Here is a 21,245-nt window from a genome sequence, read left to right on the forward strand (position 1 = left end):
TAATTGGAATTCATTATTGAGATGAGTATTATTTATTAATTTATTTTTTGTGGATATTTATCCTCATCTATTCCTCTGGCCTTTGTCAGGTGGTAGCCGCGACGGGATAGGAACTTCAAATCTCCCAACTACATTCTCAGCAATCACTGCCATCCATAGTTGTTGTCGTCTCATCACATTTTGGCCAAATAAGCCTCTGGCCGGCTTTGGGTAGGATTGAAACCGCTATCTTCAGACAATTTTCACCTCGAACCATAGAGATTCAACGTCTCTATCCACTGTGCCATGAGCCCTGAAGGGCGATCAAGGTTTGATCTTTTAGTCTTATAAATCCACGAGAATGTTGTTAGGAGATTCAAAGTTCCTATCCCGTCGCGGTTACCACCTGATGAAGGCCAGAGAAATAGTTGGCCAAAATGTTGTGAAACAACAACTAAGAAAGATGGGGATAATTGTCTGCAATAAATAAATTAAAACCCAAATTGTTTTAAACCTTCCTAAATAAACATTTCGGGTCTAAAAATAATCTTTATATTTATGTAAAATTATATAAATATTTTGTTATTTAATCATGTTTAACTTGATTTTTCATTTACAAAAGTGTATTAATTGATTAACCATCTATACTAGTGGTTTCTGAGAATATTTCATGAGTTTGAATACCATATCATCAGTAGGTGGTCTAATGTCCAATTAATATATTTATGTGTATAAAACTCAGTTTTGTATACAACAGATAACGTAAGGGAGCTATAGGAACTGAACCTCTTCTAAAACTTCAAATATATCTCATATAAAATATCTTTCAGAAATGTATCTCATATAAAATATCTTTCAGAAAGACGATGGAAATGGTCCCGAATCTCTAAGTGAGCCATGAAAACAGAATTCTCTTAAAAGTGGAAATACCTCGAAGTGGAAATACATATATCCGATTTAAATGAAATTGCAACTATATGTATTACACTAATTCAGACAGTTTTCCGACATTTTGGCTCCTTCCAACTATATCAGAGGGTGAAACAGAAGAAGGAAGGCAGTAAAAACGAAGTAGTATAGAGTTATTACCATAGTGAAAAAATAGATTGTGATAATCATTCAATCCCGAGCAACGTCGGATCTTCTTGCTAGTAACTGTATAATATTAGAAATAAAATATATATCATGCTCTTATTAACCTCACATATATCACGTGACTGCATGTGACATGCGTGCACTTATACAAGAATTTTTTCATTAAAGTTGAAATGTAATTATTAATTAAAAGAAAAGATCCACAAAATGCACATCTTCAGAAATAAAACCTTGTTTTTTACTGTTTTTTTCATTGGATAATAATTTGTCTTTCAGCTGTTTTCATCATTTTTCTAAATGTTGATCTCGTCTATGGCGAAAATGATCTTGACAAGCTCGGCTGGGTAACCGGATTTTTGGTAATCTTCGCTATCATTTGTGTTGGATTGGGAATCATCATCTGGCGCCAACCTCAAAGTCCAGACAAGCTTCCTTTCAAGGTAAAAAAAAAAAGGTAATCTAGGCTGATACTACACAGAATGATTGTGATGGTCAAGCAGATAAGACTGCGGAGGGAACTCAGCAAGTAGACCTCAACTAGATGTGAGAATATTGAAATCTTTGCAAGACTTATTGTCACTCAAATTCTAGAGAAGACAATAGTTGTTTCTAGCGAGAAATCAATGGTGGACGGCTATTGTGATAACATAAAATAATTTGCAAAATTTTTATAAAGATAGCTGGAGATCTGAGAGGACTTGTTGTCACTCAGATTCCAAGAGAACACCACTTGTTATTTGCAGTGAGCAATTACTGATACTGATTGCATGAAAACTCCTAGTGAGTTGATATATATATATATATATATATATATATATATATATATATATATATATATATATATACCGGTGAGTTACATTCCAAAAATCAAAAAACAGAATCAGTCCACAATCATAATTTTTTAAAAATTTATTCATTATTATTTGCACTCACTAGGAGTTTTCACACAGGCCATTATAAAAGATTTCTGTCAAAAACTTGTGGTTTTTCCCTGGATTTTAGATGACAACAAGTTTTCTCATACTTCCAGTACTCTCCATCTCTTTTGATAACCTTTACAAATGAATTTGTGTTATTGCAACAGCTGTTTACCATTGATTTCTTGTTGTCAATGACCTTAGGCCTTCATTGGTATTTGGGTGGCAATAAGCCTCCCCAAATTCCCAGTCTTCTTTGCACTCATCCAATGGAGGTTTTGTTAGTGCTTTCTCTCCTCGGTCTTTCCATCCTCCTTACCCCCTCACAATTATTGTGCCAGTTGATGCCGATGCTATAAGTTTTTTTATATGGAGGGCGGGGGCGACTAACAATCATATGGTTTCAGTTTTTTTGATTCCATGTGTTTCTCTTTCGTTTTGTTGTAATTTTGAAAATTGGTGTTTGTAGTTCATGCGGATTAGTCTCTCCATTCAAGAGTTTTCCTTAATATTTTGGCCATTTTCATTATTGTTTTTGTTTATTTCTCACATTCTTTTTTCAGGATTGTTCCTAGTGCTCCTACTATTATTGGTGTTATCTTGACTTTCTTTATCTTCCGCATCCCTTTCAGCTCCTTGGCTAGTTCCGTGTATTTGCTTCGCTTTTTCGTCTTCTTGATATTCATCCTGTGGTCTACTAAAACAGCAAAATCTGTGATCTGGCATAATTTTTCTTTCTTGTTAATTCTTATGATATCTGGTCTTCTTGCTTGGATGGGTTTATCTGTTTGTACATCCATGTCCCATAGGACTTTGTGATTTCTGTTTCCAACTGCTGCTGGTTTGTGCATGTACGATTTGTCTAGGAATTCAAGATGCAATTGTTTGCATAATTCTTAGTGTACTGCCTTCCCCCACTTTATCATGTCTATTTTTATATTCTTTTTGGACTAGTTTACTGCATTCGCTTAGTATGTGGATTATTAATTCGTCTCTTTGTCCACAGAGTCTGCATTCGCTGTTTTCTTGTCTTGTTACGCTTTGTTTTGATATAACTGGTTCTAATCGCATTATCTTGTGCAGCTGTTATTAGAGATCTACGAGTATTTTATCTGTTTAAGTGTCCTTTTCATAGTTATGTCCAAGTGTTTTCGTTAGTTTCATCTTTTGTCATCCTTATGAATAACTGTTTCCCTTCCCATTTTTTTTCTCGTCTTATGTCTGTACTGTTTGTCCTGTTTTGCAGTGTCTCTTTCTGTGGTGATTACCCTTTTTGTTATCTATTTTTCTAATTCGTTTTGTTTTTGTTATTCAACGTCTTCTATTCAAATATTCAAACTAGTCCTCTTCCCCCATTTTTCCTTTTCATGTAGAGTCGGTCATCATCATCTTTTGGGTGTAGTGCATTGTGCATGGTCATAAGTTTCCTAGTCTTTTGGTCGAGTTGTTTCAGTTCTTCTTTGGTTTAGTCTATAAACAATTATTTTTATAATTATTTATATTATTCGTACTCACTAGGAGTTCTCACACAGGCCATCATCATTTGGAGTCTGGGTGCCAACGAGTCTACCTAGATGTGCAGTATAGGTGTGGCACCCGTCTATGCCGACAGTACAATTTATTTTATTTTTTTGTGAGAGATAGGTTAGTTAATTTACACTTTTGCAGCTTCAGTTTTCTTGGTTCCACATGGAATTCTACAATCATTTTTTTACTTCTTTTGCAGTTTCCAAATGATTGGTTAGCGTTTGTAGATTATGCAGGTTATCCTTAAGATTCCAGCTGTTTTCAGCATTATCGTCTGTTGTATAATATTAGTCTTCCCTTTGATTCTGATTTCTCCTAGTCTTTTATCATCAATGTTCTTTGGGGCTGATCCCAATTCTGTTACAATTATTGATATTAAATTGATTTTCTTCAGGTTTATTATTCCTTTAAGTTCTTTAGCAAGGACCATACACCCGTTTCATTACTCTGTGGTCTACTGAGATAGCAAAATCTGTAATTTGATAGATTCTTTACTTCTTGTTAATATATGGTGATGCGTAGTCTCCGTGCTTGGATGAGTTTATCTGTTTGTACCTATATGTCCCAAAGTATTTTGTGCATTTCGGTTTCCAGAATTGTCTCCAGTTTGTGTTTGCACAATTCGTCTGCATGTTTGAAGTGTAGTTGTTTGCAGAGTTCCCAGTGTACTATCTTCCCCATGCAGGCGTGGTTGCCTTTATATTCTTTTTGAGTTAGTTTACTGCATTCACTTCTTATGTGATTTACCGATTCATCTCTTTGTCCACAGAGTCTACATTTACTGTTTTCCTGTGTTTTATCTATTTTAAGATTAGTGCGGTTAGTTCTAATCACGTTCTTCTATGAAGCTGTCAGTAGAGATTCTGTTTCTCTGATCATGTGTCCTTTATTATTAATTTATTTATTTTAACCATTTTTATTTGTAGGCAGATGCCGATATTTTTTTTCATATAGAAATACAAACACACATACACACACATTATCTAAGTAAATCGTGATATATCCAAACAGTTGAGTGAGATGGATGAGCGGTAAGGGATTTAGGTTCATTACCATGGGGTCCCGATTTCGAATCTCACTAGATTCAGCCACTCTGGTGAGTCGTAGACGATAAAACACGTGTCAGTGGATTATTATATTTTAAAAATAATATATATGCCGCTCCCCACGTGGGGGGTACCAAATTGGTTAAAGGGAAAATTATTCCCAACTCTATCTTTACATCATCAACGTTCTGATCCCCATCTGGCATCAATTAAAATGAATGGCTCTCGTCTTGGGGAGGCCTCAAGTTTTGACAGGCTTCTGGGCTTGACCTTTACTCCTGATCTTAAATGGAATACATACATCAAATCTGTTGCCAAGGCCGCTGGAAAAATGGTGGTATCCTTCTATCGATCCAGTAGATATCTCACTGCTGATGCAATTCTCTATCTATATAAGAGCCAGATACGTCCAAGGATGGAATACTGTTGCCACATTGCCACTACTGTTGCAGGAGCTGCTAGAAAAGACCTGTCCTGCCTTGATAGGGTTCAAAATAGACTTCGTGGCCTGGTGGGAGATGTCCTTTTCTCTTCCCTGCAACCTCTATCTCAGAGAAGAGATGTTGCGAGTTTGTCTCTGCTTTATCGTTATTTTCATGGAAAGTGCTCGACTGAGCTTCAATCTATGGTCCCCCCTCGCCAAACTTTCACAAGAAACACTCGTCTAGCTGAAAACATTATCAATAATTTTCCCCACTCTTTATCTGTGCCTAAACCTAAACATAGATTCCATGATCAAAGCTTCTTTCTTAAAACTGCACGTCTGTGGAATTGTCTTCCGTTTTCCAGCTGTCTATAATATGGTTGTTTTCAAGTCCAACGTGAACAAGTTTCTAATGGGCTGTTACACTTAAGTTAACAAATTTACCGAACTTCCATTACTATCGATTACTATATTGTCCTTTTGACTACTCTACACTCTTTAACCCTTATCGTTGAGTGGCCTATCGGCCTTGATAAGTGGTGACACCTATGTAAAAAAAAAAAAAAAAGGTAAAAATACACTTTCATAAATAATTGAATTCATTCAAAACGTATCGCAAAAACAAAAACAAACAACAGCTAAGTAAATCGCGATATATCCAAACAGTTGTGCGAGAGGGATGAGCAGTAAGGGGTTTAGGCTTATTACTGTGGGGTCCTGATTTCGAATCTTGCTGATGAGTCTTAGACGACGAAACACGTGCCAGTGGATTATTATCATACATGAAAATCTCAGGAACAAGTTGCTGGAGTTTGTTAAGATCGAAACTGGAGTGAATAGTTTTTGGTTTTTTAAATATTAATTGATTTTGTGTTCATTGTTTAAACAATAAATTCATGCACAGTTATTAGGAGTTCTCAGATGTGATTTTTAAATATAAATTTACTAGAGGTTGTGCCAAATAGATAATAAAAGAAAAATAGATACAGAAAAAAAATTGTTTAAATATAATTTTTTTTCTTTTAAATTTTGATGTACGAAAGTGCTTTTTACTTAGATATTTTTTTACTATGCCGTTTTCTTTTTTTTAATATCATTTTTTTTTAAATTTCAAACAATAATAATTATATGTAATTCTTTTTTTAATATCATTGTTTTTTAATTTCAAACAATAATAATTATATGTAATTCTTTTTTTTAATATCATTTTTTTTTAAATTTCAAACAATAATAATTATATGTAATTCTTTTTTTAATATCATTTGTTTTTTAAATTTCAAACAATAATAATTATATGTAATTCTTTTTTTTAATATCATTTTTTTTTTAAATTTCAAACAATAATAATTATATGTAATTCTTTTTTTAATATCATTTTTTTTTAATTTCAAACAATAATAATTATATGTAATTCTTTTTTTAATATCATTTTTTTTTAATTTCAAACAATAATAATTATATGTAATTCTTTTTTTTAATATCATTTTTTTTTAAATTTCAAACAATAATAATTATATGTAATTCTTTTTTAATATCATTTTTTTTAATTTCAAACAATAATAATTATATGTAATTCTTTTTTTTAATATCATTTTTTTTTTAATTTCAAACAATAATAATTATATGTAATTCTTTTTTTTAATATCATTTTTTTTTAAATTTCAAACAATAATAATTATATGTAATTCTTTTTTTAATATCATTTGTTTTTTAAATTTCAAACAATAATAATTATATGTAATTCTTTTTTAATATCATTTTTTTTTAAATTTCAAACAATAATAATTATATGTAATTCTTTTTTAATATCATTTTTTTTAATTTCAAACAATAATAATTATATGTAATTCTTTTTTTTAATATCATTTGTTTTTTTAATTTCAAACAATAATAATTATATGTAATTCTTTTTTTTAATATCATTTGTTTTTTTAATTTCAAACAATAATAATTATATGTAATTCTTTTTTTAATATCATTTTTTTTTAAATTTCAAACAATAATAATTATATGTAATTCTTTTTTAATATCATTTGTTTTTTAAATTTCAAACAATAATAATTATATGTAATTCTTTTTTTAATATCATTTTTTTTTTAAATTTCAAACAATAATAATTATATGTAATTCTTGTTTAATATCATTTTTTTTTAATTTCAAACAATAATAATTATATGTAATTCTTTTTTAATATCATTTTTTTTAATTTCAAACAATAATAATTATATGTAATTCTTTTTTAATATCATTTTTTTAAATTTCAAACAATAATAATTATATGTAATTCTTTTTTAATATCATTTGTTTTTTAAATTTCAAACAATAATAATTATATGTAATTCTTTTTTAATATCATTTTTTTTTAAATTTCAAACAATAATAATTATATGTAATTCTTTTTTAATATCATTTTTTTTTAAATTTCAAACAATAATAATTATATGTAATTCTTTTTTTAATATCATTTTTTTTAATTTCAAACAATAATAATTATATGTAATTCCTTTTTTAATATCATTTGTTTTTTAATTTCAAACAATAATAATTATATGTAATTCTTTTTTTTAATATCATTTTTTTTAAATTTCAAACAATAATAATTATATGTAATTCTTTTTTTTAATATCATTTGTTTTTTTTAATTTCAAGCAATAATAATTATATGTAATTCTTTTTTTTAATATCATTTTTTTTTTTAAATTTCAAACAATAATAATTATATGTAATTCACGAATGCAGAATTACGTCCCTTTTTTTAAATATAGTATTTCTTTGAGAATAAATTTCACTCGTTCAAAGTATTTTCTGGGAGGAATTAAATAGAATGACATCTTATTGTTCTTAACAACATGTTGCAAAGATCCACAAAGAAATGATGAATGAGAATCAAATATTGATATTGTAGAATGAAAACTATCGATGACAAAGACACCATAAAGAGGCGTACTTTACTTTATATATTAGATTAAATATAGAAATTTGATTGTATTTTTAATTAATTTATTTATTTTGCAGTGTTTTTAGATAGATTTCCATGGTGGGGAGGGGGGTATAGTAATTTCCCCCCATCATAAATATTTATCTCTTTTTCAAAAACATTGGCTCATTCCAGGTACCATTAGTTCCTCTCTTTCCTGAGCTTAGCGCTGCTATAAATATATATCTTATGTTGAAGTTACCAATCTCAACGTGGGTGAGGTTTGCTATCTGGATGACAATTGGTAAGCCAGATTTTATTCCATTTTGTAATTTTTGAAAATTGTAATTTTTTGGTCATTTCATCACTAAGTCAATAACATATTCTTCTATAATCTGTAGATTTATAAAGTTTGACCATTTATTGTAATCATCGTGAAATTATAACACTAAATTCATATTCACAATTCTAATATAGAGAGCCTGTGTAAACAATCGATGTTATAAATTTAACTAATTTGCATATTTTGAAAAAGGATATCACATTAATTTTCTAATCAACAATAAAAGTGAATATGTTTTCATTGTTAATTAGAAAATTCAATGACTATTTTCATTAATTATGACAATTCTATCAACGAATATTTTTTTTTATATCACGGAAAAATGTTTCATTAATTATGACAGTTCTTTTAACGAATATGTTTCTGTATCATGGAAAAATGTTTCATTAATTATGACAGTTCTTTTAACGAATATTTTTTACATCATGAAAAATGTTTCATTAATTATGACAGTTCTTTTAACGAATATGTTTCTGTATCATGGAAAAATGTTTCATTAATTATGACAGTTCTTTTCACGAATATTTTTTACATCATGGAAAAATGTTTCATTAATTATGACAGTTCTTTTAATGAATATTTTTCTGTATCATGGAAAAATGTTTCATTAATTATGACAGTTCTTTTAATGAATATTTTTTACATCATGGAAAAATGTTTAGCGTTCTTGGATGAAATAACTCCCTATTTATTCGCTTCTCCTGAGAACAGAGTTAGACACAAGGTTGATTTTTAACGTTTATACAATTCAGCTCTTTCAAAAGAAATGCTATGGATTAAGACAAAAAATGTCTCGATCTACATGAAGGAATATGTATTCTAATAGTTACATTTTATACAACCACTTACAACACGTAGAAGAAATTTAACATTATAACATCTCGATATACACCATTTTGTTGACTGTTTGTTGATTTTTTAGGGCAACCGTGGGACACAGGCCCTGCTGGTCTAAAATTAGTTGACGTTAACTCAGATGTTGAGTCAATTAATGTTTAAATATTTAATAATCCGGGGGAACAACTGTTAACATCATTTCTGGAGTTTTCACTAATATTTACTGATTTCAAAACTGCATCCATTTTTTTTTTTAATCATGTCTTCACTCTTCAGCCTTCAACTGTTTGAATAAAACACAATCTGTTTGCAAATAGGACTGATCAACTGGTAGGGTCAGCAAAGTTATCTTCAAAGTTATGGAAGTTTGGGGCCAAAGTTGGAAAAAGATATCAATAGTCTCCAAATATCACGAGAAAGATCTTGTCGCTGATTTTTGTTATATGACAAGGTCCGAGAGTAACACTATGATTCTTCCTTCATTTGCTGATTAAACAGCTGTGTCATGCTTCAGTTTGGTTTCTGCAGATGAACACTCCATTCTGTAGGGTTCGCTTAAATAACTTATCATTTTACAAGTACATACATTCAACTGTAGAAGTGAAATTTGTACAAATTATATTACCCCCCACCTCTCCTTGTATGTCTCTTTTATGTTGTGTTATAGTTCATTAAGACAAATTATTAATAAATGTTCATATTATCTTTCATTGTTAATACATGCATACTAAGTAACTAACAAAAGTATTTTCCTTCTAGTTGCGTATTTTTGTTAGGCTGGGAGGATCACATAATTGTGAAAGAATTGTATAATCAAAGCAAAAATAAATTGTTTTGACTATTCAAATAATTTTCAACATTATTGATAATATTTACTTATTCATTTGTTCATTTTTTTTTATCAGTTATGTTGGACTTCATGCTTTGAAACGTGACAAACCATAAATATACGACGTCACACCAAAGCTCTAATTATTTTGTTAAGGTATTGTTTTAAGCTCTATTTATAAGAAAATACCGATAGCTCGATTGGTAGAATTTAAGACTAGTGATCTGATGATTTCAGTTTCTATTTCCTGTCATGACATCTGTTTTATTTTTTGGGAATTTATTAATATTTTCCATTTCTAAAAGACGATATATTTATTACATTAAAAAAAATGACTGTGGACGGACAGACAAACAAAATGTCTAATTATATAAATGAATTTTGAATTTTATGTGAACATATAAAAACAGACTGAGATTTATTGATCCTTTCTTATGATGGCAAAAGCAGAATTTATAACTGCATTTTTTCCATTTTTTATTGTGACCATCTATTATCTATCTTTTTAATCTATGTTAAATCACAGTAAAGATGCGCCTTTTAAATTCATGATTTAATAATATACATATATATTTAATATATACAAGTAAACTTGTCTGTTGGTGTGAGGAATGGTCTCTAATAAACTACTCTATTAATTTTGCATCTACAGACTTGAAACTTGATAAATAGAGGATTTGAACCTGTGGAACAAATTCAATTTGGTTTACAACCGGTAAAAATAACTGCTAAAAAAATTAAACTTGACAGGTTTAAGTCGACTAAATATGTTATTTATACACATACGTAAACATCCATTTATATTTTTAACAACTTTTTAAACAAGTTTTTATATGTGTATTATCATGCACATATAAAAGCTAAGGCTGGAGAGTTACATAGTTTGGTTTTGATTCTACCTCGTTACATGTATATATATTTTTTTTACTTTTGAAATCATTACTATATATCGGATAATAGTATTATAATAATCAATAGAGAATCGGCCCTAAAATCTGCATAAATTTAAATATCATATTTAAGCGTATTTTATGACTGGACAATGTCGGTAGTGATTAAACAAATTTCTTTTTTTTTTTTTTTTTTTTTTTTTTTTTAAATGTCTACCTATATCATAATTTGTAGCCTGTTTTTTTATTAAATATAGTTTGATTCTTGTCCAGACTCACGCTATCTAAAAACAAAAATAAAGAAATGTATGATGTATGTACAGGCGACAGAAAAAATATTGTATTCAAAAAATCATGTAAATTGATCAAGTAGTTCTATTTTAGATAAGAAAATAATTTTTTATGGCTAAACGAACAGCAACAATATCACAGCGTCAACTAGAAATAACTCCAAATAATTCAAGCTTGCGAGATTTATAAAGCCATTCTAAGAATAGGAAAGTGAAATCATTAGAAAATCTCAAATTTGTTTAAAAAATGATTTTCTTATTAAAAATTAAAACTACTTGATTACTTAACATGATTTTTGGAATACAACATTTTCTTTCTGTGACGGCTACGTTCATTGCATTGATTGTTTTTTTTATTTTTCATGGAGGGATTCTGGACACTTATCTATATTTTACATATAAGCTTAAAATGTTATTTCCTTTCAACAATTTTGATGAAAAACGTATTTTTATTGAGTTTGTATATTCGGTTGAATTTCTTGGTACAAGTTATTTTTAAACCAAACTCAAAGCTTCAAATAATAAATCAATTTCCATTAATCGACATATTTTTTTACATCATAAATTATTAGTTTTATTTTTTAATTAATATTTTAATATTTTATCAGCGGATTAAAAAAAAAATTATCTACAAATTTCTTTACCATTTAAGATTTTTTCACAAATCTATTATTCAGGTTTTCTCATCTATTTTGGTTATGGTATTCGAAAAAGTTTGGCAGGCAAAAGAGTGCGTCATTCCAGCCAGAATGACGTGAAGGAAATGTCCAAAGTCAACCAGGAAAATAATAAATAGAAACATGTTATATTGCACAAGGAAAAAAATACCTAAATCATATTTTATGGAAGATTGGGATGATTTCAGATTTGTGAAACTGACTTATAAAACTTTTCTTTTTTTTTTATTGTGTAAATATTTATCTCTCTTATATGCACATTATTTTCTGTATTTTGTTTAAATTAAAATTTGTTTTGATATTTTCTATTATTTTGCTACTTTTATATTTCTTGTTGCAAACATTTTTGCCATAAAAAATTCTGTTTGAAATTTCAGAGTTTTTTTTTTTACTCATATTCATACCAAATAAAGCAAACTTCCATGGAGATGTAAGAAGTTATTGAGAATTAGGGACTTGGCATACAGGGACACTTTAAGTAGGGAGTTGAGTAGCAAGATGTCTGTTCACATTACACTTAAACAATCAAGGAAGCAGAATACAGGTAGGGAATTCCAAAGTTTAGCAGTTTGAGAGAAGAAACTTTCAGAGTAGAATACTTTTTGGCATCGGGGGATCTCTATAGTGTAAGTGCATGATTTTGGTCAGCGATATTTACATTGAGGAGGCATTAATGCTATGTTTGTTAGAGCACATTCCATTAAAGTATTTGCAAAACAAGCACAGAGATGAAACATTGCAGTGATGGGACAGGAGTTAGAGCTTGGTTGACAGTGGTGGGACCTATTTGATTGAAAACTTTTATTGGACTCTATCCAATAGACAGATAGAGTAGTGGTTGATGTACCGGCTCATATTTGGCAACAGTACTCGATGCATGAGTGAATGGTGGCTTTATAGAAATATAGGATACTGTCAGGTGTGATTATTTTTCTAGCATGGTAGAGGGAACCTACATTCTTTGCAACAGCCTTGGCAGTGTCTTCTATGCATTTGTTCCAATTTATGTTGCCTGCGAATGTTAAGCTGGGAAGTTTGAATGATGAACTCTCAACTAGATTGTTATTATCAATAGCAATCGATGGCTGAAAAGGTTCTTTGTAATTGTGGATGGAATGAAACTTTGTCTTAATAGACTTAAATTTGACAGAAAAATTCCTAAGTATGACAAGATACACCTGAAAGTCAGCCAAAACCATTGTGAAAACTTCCAAGATGAGAACAGTAGTTCGAATAACCCAAATGATCAATCCTCATCTCAAAAATTCTGAAGCATAAGTAACAATTGCTTTCTCTGCTGAATAACAGATTTTTAAATAAGAAATCTCATCCAATCAAATCAAAACACAAATCTCAGTTTAGAGCTCATCTCTCTCGAGACACACAGATTCAACCATCTGTCATACAAAACCAGTATGATGCCTAGAGGGCCAACTTCAACCGACTTTCCTGGGATATTTGATGTATCTTTGATGAAAATCGTAATTTCAGTCTTTTTCTCAATTATCCACATTCAACCACTCAGAAGGACCACTATGATATCCAGCCAGTATCCATTTAAAAAAGACCTATCTGCAGACAATTTATGAACATTATTTCTTTGGAGTCTTCATTTCTCAGTATGAACTCCTATTTAAAGAGACACTTACCTTTTTTTCAAAGAGAAATACAAGTATGTATGGCCGAACCCATAATCCAAGATATTTTGAATTCATTGTGTGGCTTCTTTTCTCTTAGCACAATATCTCTCACTTGCAGTAAAGCTGTTATTTGCATATACTGCAAACATGCAACTTATTAAACACACAATCAGCTACTGCAACTCTACAAGATAATGATGCAATCTGTGCAATCTCTCCACTGAATTACATCTTTGTTTTAGTGCACACAAAAGAATGTCGCTGGCGATTTCCAACAGCGACCAGCAAATATGACTTTTCACTCTCTAATCAAACCTAAGATTTAAGAAAAATGTCCATAAAATTGTTCCTTTGCAAGGTGCTGCCTCCAGAAGATGTTGAGAAGAGCTCTTAGCATTTTTGTGTACATTATCAAGTATTTTCTAGTTGCTTGATAAAAATCCAAATGCTACTTCCTAATACAATAACGACTTCAAAGTAGTTATGTTTTATTTTGGTAGGAAAATTTGACTTCCAGATTCCTTTCAGCTCATGGTTAAAAAATACAAGGGAGGTAATTCGAAGTTTTGTTATTAAAAAAAAGACAAAATATTTTCAGGTTAGCAAGTTGCAATAACCTGTAATAGAAAGAAACTTATTGCTTTTAGCACAAAATTAAAGATTGATCTGAGAGAATTTAATTAAATGAAAAGCGTTTTTATTTTTAACCTTTTATTTATATTCAATTGGAAAATTCACATTTTCAACTAGGAAAGAAAATAACATAAAAGTTACATTTTTAAAAAAATTATTTGAGTTTTATAAAAGATGTAAACTCTTGGACAAAAAGAAAACTGCAAATTCTTCTGTTTTTTTTTTCCTGAAAAAATGTTTTATGCATTAAAAAACGAACAAGCAATGAAATGAATGAGAAAAACAAAGTTTCTAAAATAATTCATTTTTTTTTAAAGAAATTTCCACTTGGTTGCATATATTTTTGAGTTGTGGTTTTCTAAAGGCAAACTTAGTCAGAAATTAGAGATGAAAATGCATGTAAGATGAAGATGAAAGTGTATCTAAGATAAAGATTACCTTTAAATCCTCTTGAATTTTTATGATAATTGCTTTTAATTGTTGCTAAGCTGCAATACTTTCGAAACAATAGTAAAGGTGGGGGAGCATTTGCAAATCACTAAAATGTAAACAACTAAAGTAATAAAAATAAACCCCATAAAAAGAACAGAACAGACTTAAATATCTGAAATAGTTTTTTGTTTTTTTCCAAAATATTATTTTATGTGGACTCCATCAAGTGAGACAAATAAGATACAGAAACTTTTGCCTTCATTTCATCCTGTTTTCTGTCCCATCTCTACTAAATGCATTGTGAATTGTCATCTTTAAATTATATATAATACTGCACATAATGATTCAAGCAGTTAACTATTAGTTTTTACTGGTATTGTTAAAATGTTAAAAAATATTTAATCGAATATATTTTAACTAAAAAAAAGAAAATGAAATAAAAACGAGAGAGGAATTGTGGCAAACATATTGTTCTCTCAGTGATCAGCCCAAATAAGGAGAATAGAGGAAGTGGATTTATGAGTCATGCTTTTTACATTGGTGACAACGTTGCTAAATAACAAGCACCAGATTTAAACAAATTTTTTTTTATATAATGCTTACTATAAAAACATTCTTAGATTCTATCACTTCGTCTTCTTCACGAATATATATCAACAACATCAAAATAAATATTGTTTCAGATGAAACATTATTTTTTTTATCAAAAAATAATTTTGGTGATGACAAAAATTTGATTGAATAAACTTTTTTTTTCAATGGGTGAAAAACAAATGAAGATAATTTTCACATTTTCTTTAGAAAATAAATATTCATTATTTGGTTCAGCGTTCATTATACATGCTGTCATGTATTAGCCGACTTTTAGAAATTGACTTCCAAATTAATCTATCTCTCTAGTCTTTATCTTTTTTTTCTCTCTAGTTTATCCTTATCATTTCTTCCCATATTTTCCTTGGTTTTCCTCTGAACTGACCCTGCTACCTCAACTGTTCTATATCTACTAAAAAACTCAAGAATTCTCACCTATTCTTTCAACATGATCACGTCTCCCTAAACTATCCTAATTAAATCTTCCTCTGAAATAATCAGAATTAAGCCTGTCTTTAATATTCACATTACACATCCATTATAATATTCTCGTATCATTTCTCTCCATGCAACACCTTAACCTTCAATAGCCAGATTTCACTCCAAAACATCATCACACTGCATACACATCCCTGATAGACTCTTCCCTTGGTCAGCTCTGCTGATTAGTAATGCTGAACTTACTCTATCCACTCTGAAAATTTCAATCATACTAACACCTGCTCTGTCTTATGCTCCAGTGATATCACCAAGGTAACAAAACTTCTGAACATCCTCAATAGCTTCATCGTTCAAATATATTTTCTCTATCTCTGAGTTCATTTTCTTATGCTTTTTTCACACAAACTGGTTATCATCTCTCAACCTACCAGTAATTCCATAATCAAAGAATTAAGTTCTAAAATTAAACAACTGGTCACGTAGTGTCTCAAAGGCACCTTCAACAGAACAAGTCTAGTGGTGATAAGACGACTGTATATTTAGGAATGTGGCTGAACTAAATTTATTTAACTTTAAAACTGCATTAAATTTCAAAAAAGAAAAATGTGGTCTATTTTAGTAAAAGTATTTCATTTGAATGAAAAAAAAAACAAGCAGGGAAAGAGGAAGTGAACTTTTACATCAGTGACCACATTTCTAAATTAACCAATGGGGTTGATCCCTCATGGTCATATGATCTGTGATTTCATGTATTATAAAAGGTGACCCCCAACAAATAGAAGCAACGCAAAGGTTAGCTGAGATTTGAATGCTGAGCATGATACACATAAAGTGCTTGAAAACTAAACCTTAGAAACTGTCTTGCTTGTAAATTATAAGTTTCAATTTGGAGTTCTTTTATTAATTTATACAACTTCAACTTACATTTAAAACCAATATTGAAAAAATTCAAAGGATTTTCAAATTAAAGATATAAAAGAAAAGTTTCTTTTTAAGGAAAATTTCTTTGTAAAATGTTGAAACTTCCTCAAATGTTTAAGCCAAAGAACCAGCTTAATTTCTGTTATAATGACTAAAAAAAAAATTTTTTTTTAATATTACAATACACACTTTCATCTCTTTTTTTTTATATAAAAATCAATTTGCCTATCACTCAAAAGTATTGTCTGAATTCATTTGTTTTTATCTCAAGTGATAAACTGAAGTTGGGTTGAAACATTCATTTATGGTAAAGCTTTCTGAGAAAAATATTGGCAATAATGGGCAATTAAAAAATAGAAATTGAAGTGGATTTATACAAAAATAATTACATCCCATTTTCAAAGATTTTTTTAAAAATTTTATTTCAAGTTATTAAAAATTTGAGTAAAGGTGAATGTGATGAAATTTCCTCACTTTTTTTAAGACGTTTTTAATTCTCAACCATAAAAGCAGTTCAAATTAGTTAAAATTACTAAAACGAGATAAAAAGGTGAAATAATAATCGAAAGTATTCATGTCATATAAATGAACAACACATTCAAAATAGAAATAGTTGAAAATACTGAAATACTTTTAAAGAGTAGTGGCACTTCCAATAAATACTGTTTAGGAGAACAAATAAATCATAATACTTGCCTTTGAATAATAAATTTTAATTCTAGTCAGAAATTATTTTATATCCACAAAATCAAATGCTTCAAAATCATCTTCAAATTTCCAACAATAATAAAACCTATTTTTTTTTACCATGACATGAAAACAAACATGTTTTGCATGGTATTTATATTTAACTGCAGGAAATTTTAAATTGATTTTAAAGAAGTTATTTGGGCTAAAATGAAAGGTCAAGTATTCTTGTTCAATTGCACGCCTAATCCAAAGATAAACAGCATTTGTTGGAAGAGACACTAATCTAGAAATATATCGAAAAAGTTTTGCATACAATAGAGTAGCATAAACAAGCTGTTGAAAATAAAAATTAATTCATAAATTAATAATTTTATTTTAAAAAATGTTATGAATAAATTTAGTTTCAAAATCCTATTTAAAAAATAGTTAAACAAAAAGCAGCATACACTGCACCTTCGGCCATTAAACTTGTATTTTCTTAATAAAATTATCGGATCAAAATATGAAAATGTGTAAATATAAAAAATCGTAATTTGAAAAAAAAAAAAAAAAAAAAATCAATAAAAATGAAACTAAATAACTGCTAAAGTTGGATTCATTTCTTTCAATAATGCTAAAATCAAAAGACCCTATTTTAATTCAACTTTATATAACAGATGTGTCATTGTTTTATATATGTTTACTGCATATGTATATGTAAGGTTAACTAATTTGCATATTAATTTGGAAAAAGGACATCTTATTAATTTACTATTATTTATTGTTTATTTTTTAATTCAAGGGTTGTTTTGATTTTAATATAGCAAATAAAACTATAATGTGAAATAGTACTATTTCCTGAACAAATGACATTTGTGTTCAAATGCTCCTTTATTTAAAAGCACCAATTTGAAATTTGAAATAGATCACTTGTTAAATAACAATTGACTAAAAAGAAATTAATTTCTTTTTAGTCACATTTAAAAGATAAATTTTTTTACAGAAATGACCAAAATGTTAATGTTTATATGAATAAATGAGAAAAATTGCTTTTACGTTTACACCAAAGTTTTGAATGAAATGTGTATTATTTTAAATTAATGTTGCAAGCATTTCAAGTAGCGAACTTTGCAAAGTGATAGCCAACCGGCAAAATCAGTTCATTAATAGAGACAAAGGAGAGGGGGAAGGGCAATGATTGAAACAAAAATTAAAGTAAAAAGACTCCCGGGCAATACCAGGTGGAGACAGCTAGTTATTTACAATTTCAACAAAAATTTCAATACTGTTGTGGTATCCGCAATGATGTGTAGAGTGGGAAGGAGGAGCTTGATCATCTAAATTGTGAAGGAGGAATTAAATATTCAAACCATCTCCGTTTCTCATATTTCTCAGTACTAGGATTTATACTTGAGTTTTTGGGATACACAATCAAGGAGTTGGCCTCAGATATCAGCAGATCTCTGTATGCAACTCAACATCTGTAATCAACTAAGTTAAAAAAGTCAGATTTATTTTAGTCTCTATTTACTTGCCTCCCCTCGGGGGCAAAGTTAGACAGATGGTCACTTATTAATATGGAAAAATCCAGTTCCATAAAACGGGGCATTCTGGCTTGAGACCAAAATAAAAATTTATTTGATCTAAAAGAATTTCTCCTCCACTGACTAAGAACAGAAATGTAATAATGTAATCTAATTTATAAAACTCACTATGTCTGTCTGTCTGTCTCCATATTTTCAAACTATCTCTTCCGAAACTAAAAGTCACAGAGCAGCGCTAGGGTAGGGGCCTCAAATGATTGGATTTTTTATGGACCATTCTTTTATAGGCCATTCTTTTATAGGCCTTCAGCCGGTTAAAATAGATTTTAAGTCAAAAACGGGTCAAAATTGAAAAAATCGTTATTCATTTTGAACATCATCTTAGTTTATTTTTAATCAGTTCATATGTATGTCCCGTTGGTACAGTGGTAACGTCACCAGCTTTAAATACTAGTTTTGGTTTCGATTCTAAATACTTTTTTACTTTTGAAATCACGATTCTATAATCTATATTTTGTATATGTTAATACAAAATCTGGGCAAATTAAAATATCATATTCAAGCATATTTTACGACTGGGAAAAGCTGTCCCACCCGTTAATTAATAATATAATAATAACGTAATAATGTAATTAACAATGTAATAATAATGCAATAATAACGTAGTAAAAAGTATGAACCGGTTTCCCCTCTCTATGAGTAAAATGGCAACGTGCGTTTCAATAAATCACATATAATGAATTATCTGCAGTAGAAATTGCATCTTGGCATTATGTGATCGCAAAAGGGGTTGAATTGTTATAAAACAGTAAATCAATCCAACACAGATCGATAATCATTTGAATGATTTACAAAGAAAATACATTCTACATCGAAGATTAACAAATAAAATCAAACTTTCCTGTTTTATTTGACAAAATCTGTCATCAAATGAATGATTACAGGGTGCAGACACCAAAATCTCATCATACAACTCCTTGTAAAGGGGTGGGAGGCAGTTATTGATGCTGTTCAGCTTTCGTTTCATGGTTCAGGTTTGATGTTCTCCAGTTTTTTTTTTGTCTCAGACAAGGAGCTTGAACACTCATTAAAGGAACGAGGACAATTCAGAGTAATACAAAATCGAATGGATCCATTTCCTTATCTGAGTTGCCTTTAGTTATCTTCAAGACATCACATGATGAAAACCCAAGCAATCCATCATCTACTTTCATGGGTTAATCTAGCAATCAAACCCTGTTAATCATACCTAATAACTAAATGTTCATGAAACTTTAAAAGCAAGAATAGCATTTAAATTTCATAGCAGCCTCCATGAAATTTTGAAAGATCACCTATTTCTAGTTTTATACTAACCCGACCTGGCACTGCCCAAGCGTGTTTATACTTTCTTTTTATTGGTACATTTGTTTATTGGTTTGTATTTAAACAGATGGAAACCAAATTAGCTGAAACTTGTTAAATAAATGATACAATTAGTTCAGAATAAAATGCAGTTTTGGCAGAAAAAATTTGTGAGATGAAAAAAAAAAAAAAAAAAAAATAGAACATGAAAGTTAAAGAAATCGATTACAATCCAATAAATCCGTTTTTTTTCTAGATCTGGTCTACCTCAATTTTATTTTCTCATTGTTGGTTAAATAAATTTGGAGTTAATTTTTAAAATTTTATTTTTCTTATGGATTTAAAAACTTTGAATTAAAAATATAGATTTTAAAACAAAAATGCTTACATATTTTTTTTTTTCAAGTGTATATTTTTATTTAAATGTAATCATCAATCTCTAATGTTTTTTTATATTAATAGCTATTTTAGTATTGAGCATTAGAAGATTTAAGAAGATTTATTACCTAAATGCAATTTTCTCTCTCTCTCAGAACTTTTTTTGTCAGAGATGTGAGTGGCCAATGTCCAAAGAATCTGAAAAAAAAAAAAAAAAAAAAAAAAAATCTCCCAACATGGGAGTTGGGATGGAGGGAGGGGGCATGCCCATATAAAATTTCCCAACAAGGTGCATATGTGAAGGGAAGGAGACCGGAATAGATTCTGTGGAGAAATAAAAGTTTTTACCTCCCCTTACTGTGAATCGCTTGAATTACAACTTGAAGTAAAACGAAGAGGAAGAGAGAAAAACAAGAAAAGATAAAGTGAAAGAGAGAAAGAATGAAATAAAATCGAGCCAAATGATGGGGGGGGGGAAGGATGTTAGTGATTCAGCAGAAAGTAATTTTTATTTAAAAAAACAAAACAAACAAAATGGGGAAAGAGGTGACTGGTTAATTTTAATGCATTTAAAACTAAGCTTCTATCTTTACATCATCAACGTTCTAATCCTCGTCTGGCATCAATTAAAATGAATAGCTCTCGTCTTGGAGAAGCTCCATGTTTTGACAAACTTTTGAGTTTGACCTTTACTCCTGATCTAAAATGGAACATGAATATCAAATCCGTTGCCAAGGTCACTGGAAAAATGGTGGGATACTTCTACTGCTCCAATAGATATCTCGCTGCTGATGCAATTCTCTACCTGTATAAGAGCCAAGTACATCCAAGGATGGAGTACTGTTGCCACATCTGGGCAGGAGCTGCTAGAAAGATCTCAT

At 29.6% G+C, this 21,245-nt stretch overlaps 1 protein-coding gene across 3 annotated transcripts in view; it reads left to right on the plus strand.

The window, feature by feature from the left end:
- Nucleotides 1-12,079, plus strand: part of LOC145261122 (cationic amino acid transporter 2-like) — a 180,234-nt gene extending 168,155 nt beyond the window's left edge. For all 3 annotated transcript variants that reach the window (XM_080119366.1, XM_080119368.1, XM_080119367.1), the window contains 3 exons: nucleotides 1,351-1,514; nucleotides 8,101-8,209; nucleotides 11,772-12,079. In XM_080119366.1, the coding sequence (XP_079975492.1) occupies nucleotides 1,351-1,514; nucleotides 8,101-8,209; nucleotides 11,772-11,890 (392 nt within the window). In that variant the 3' untranslated portion in view covers nucleotides 11,891-12,079. The remainder of the gene's footprint in view (nucleotides 1-1,350; nucleotides 1,515-8,100; nucleotides 8,210-11,771) is intronic.
- The last annotated feature ends 9,166 nt before the right edge of the window (nucleotides 12,080-21,245 follow it).

Source organism: Euprymna scolopes, chromosome 37, assembly GCF_053919585.1.
Source record: "Euprymna scolopes isolate OS-2025 chromosome 37, ASM5391958v1, whole genome shotgun sequence".
Taxonomy (NCBI): Eukaryota; Metazoa; Mollusca; class Cephalopoda; order Sepiida; family Sepiolidae; genus Euprymna; species Euprymna scolopes.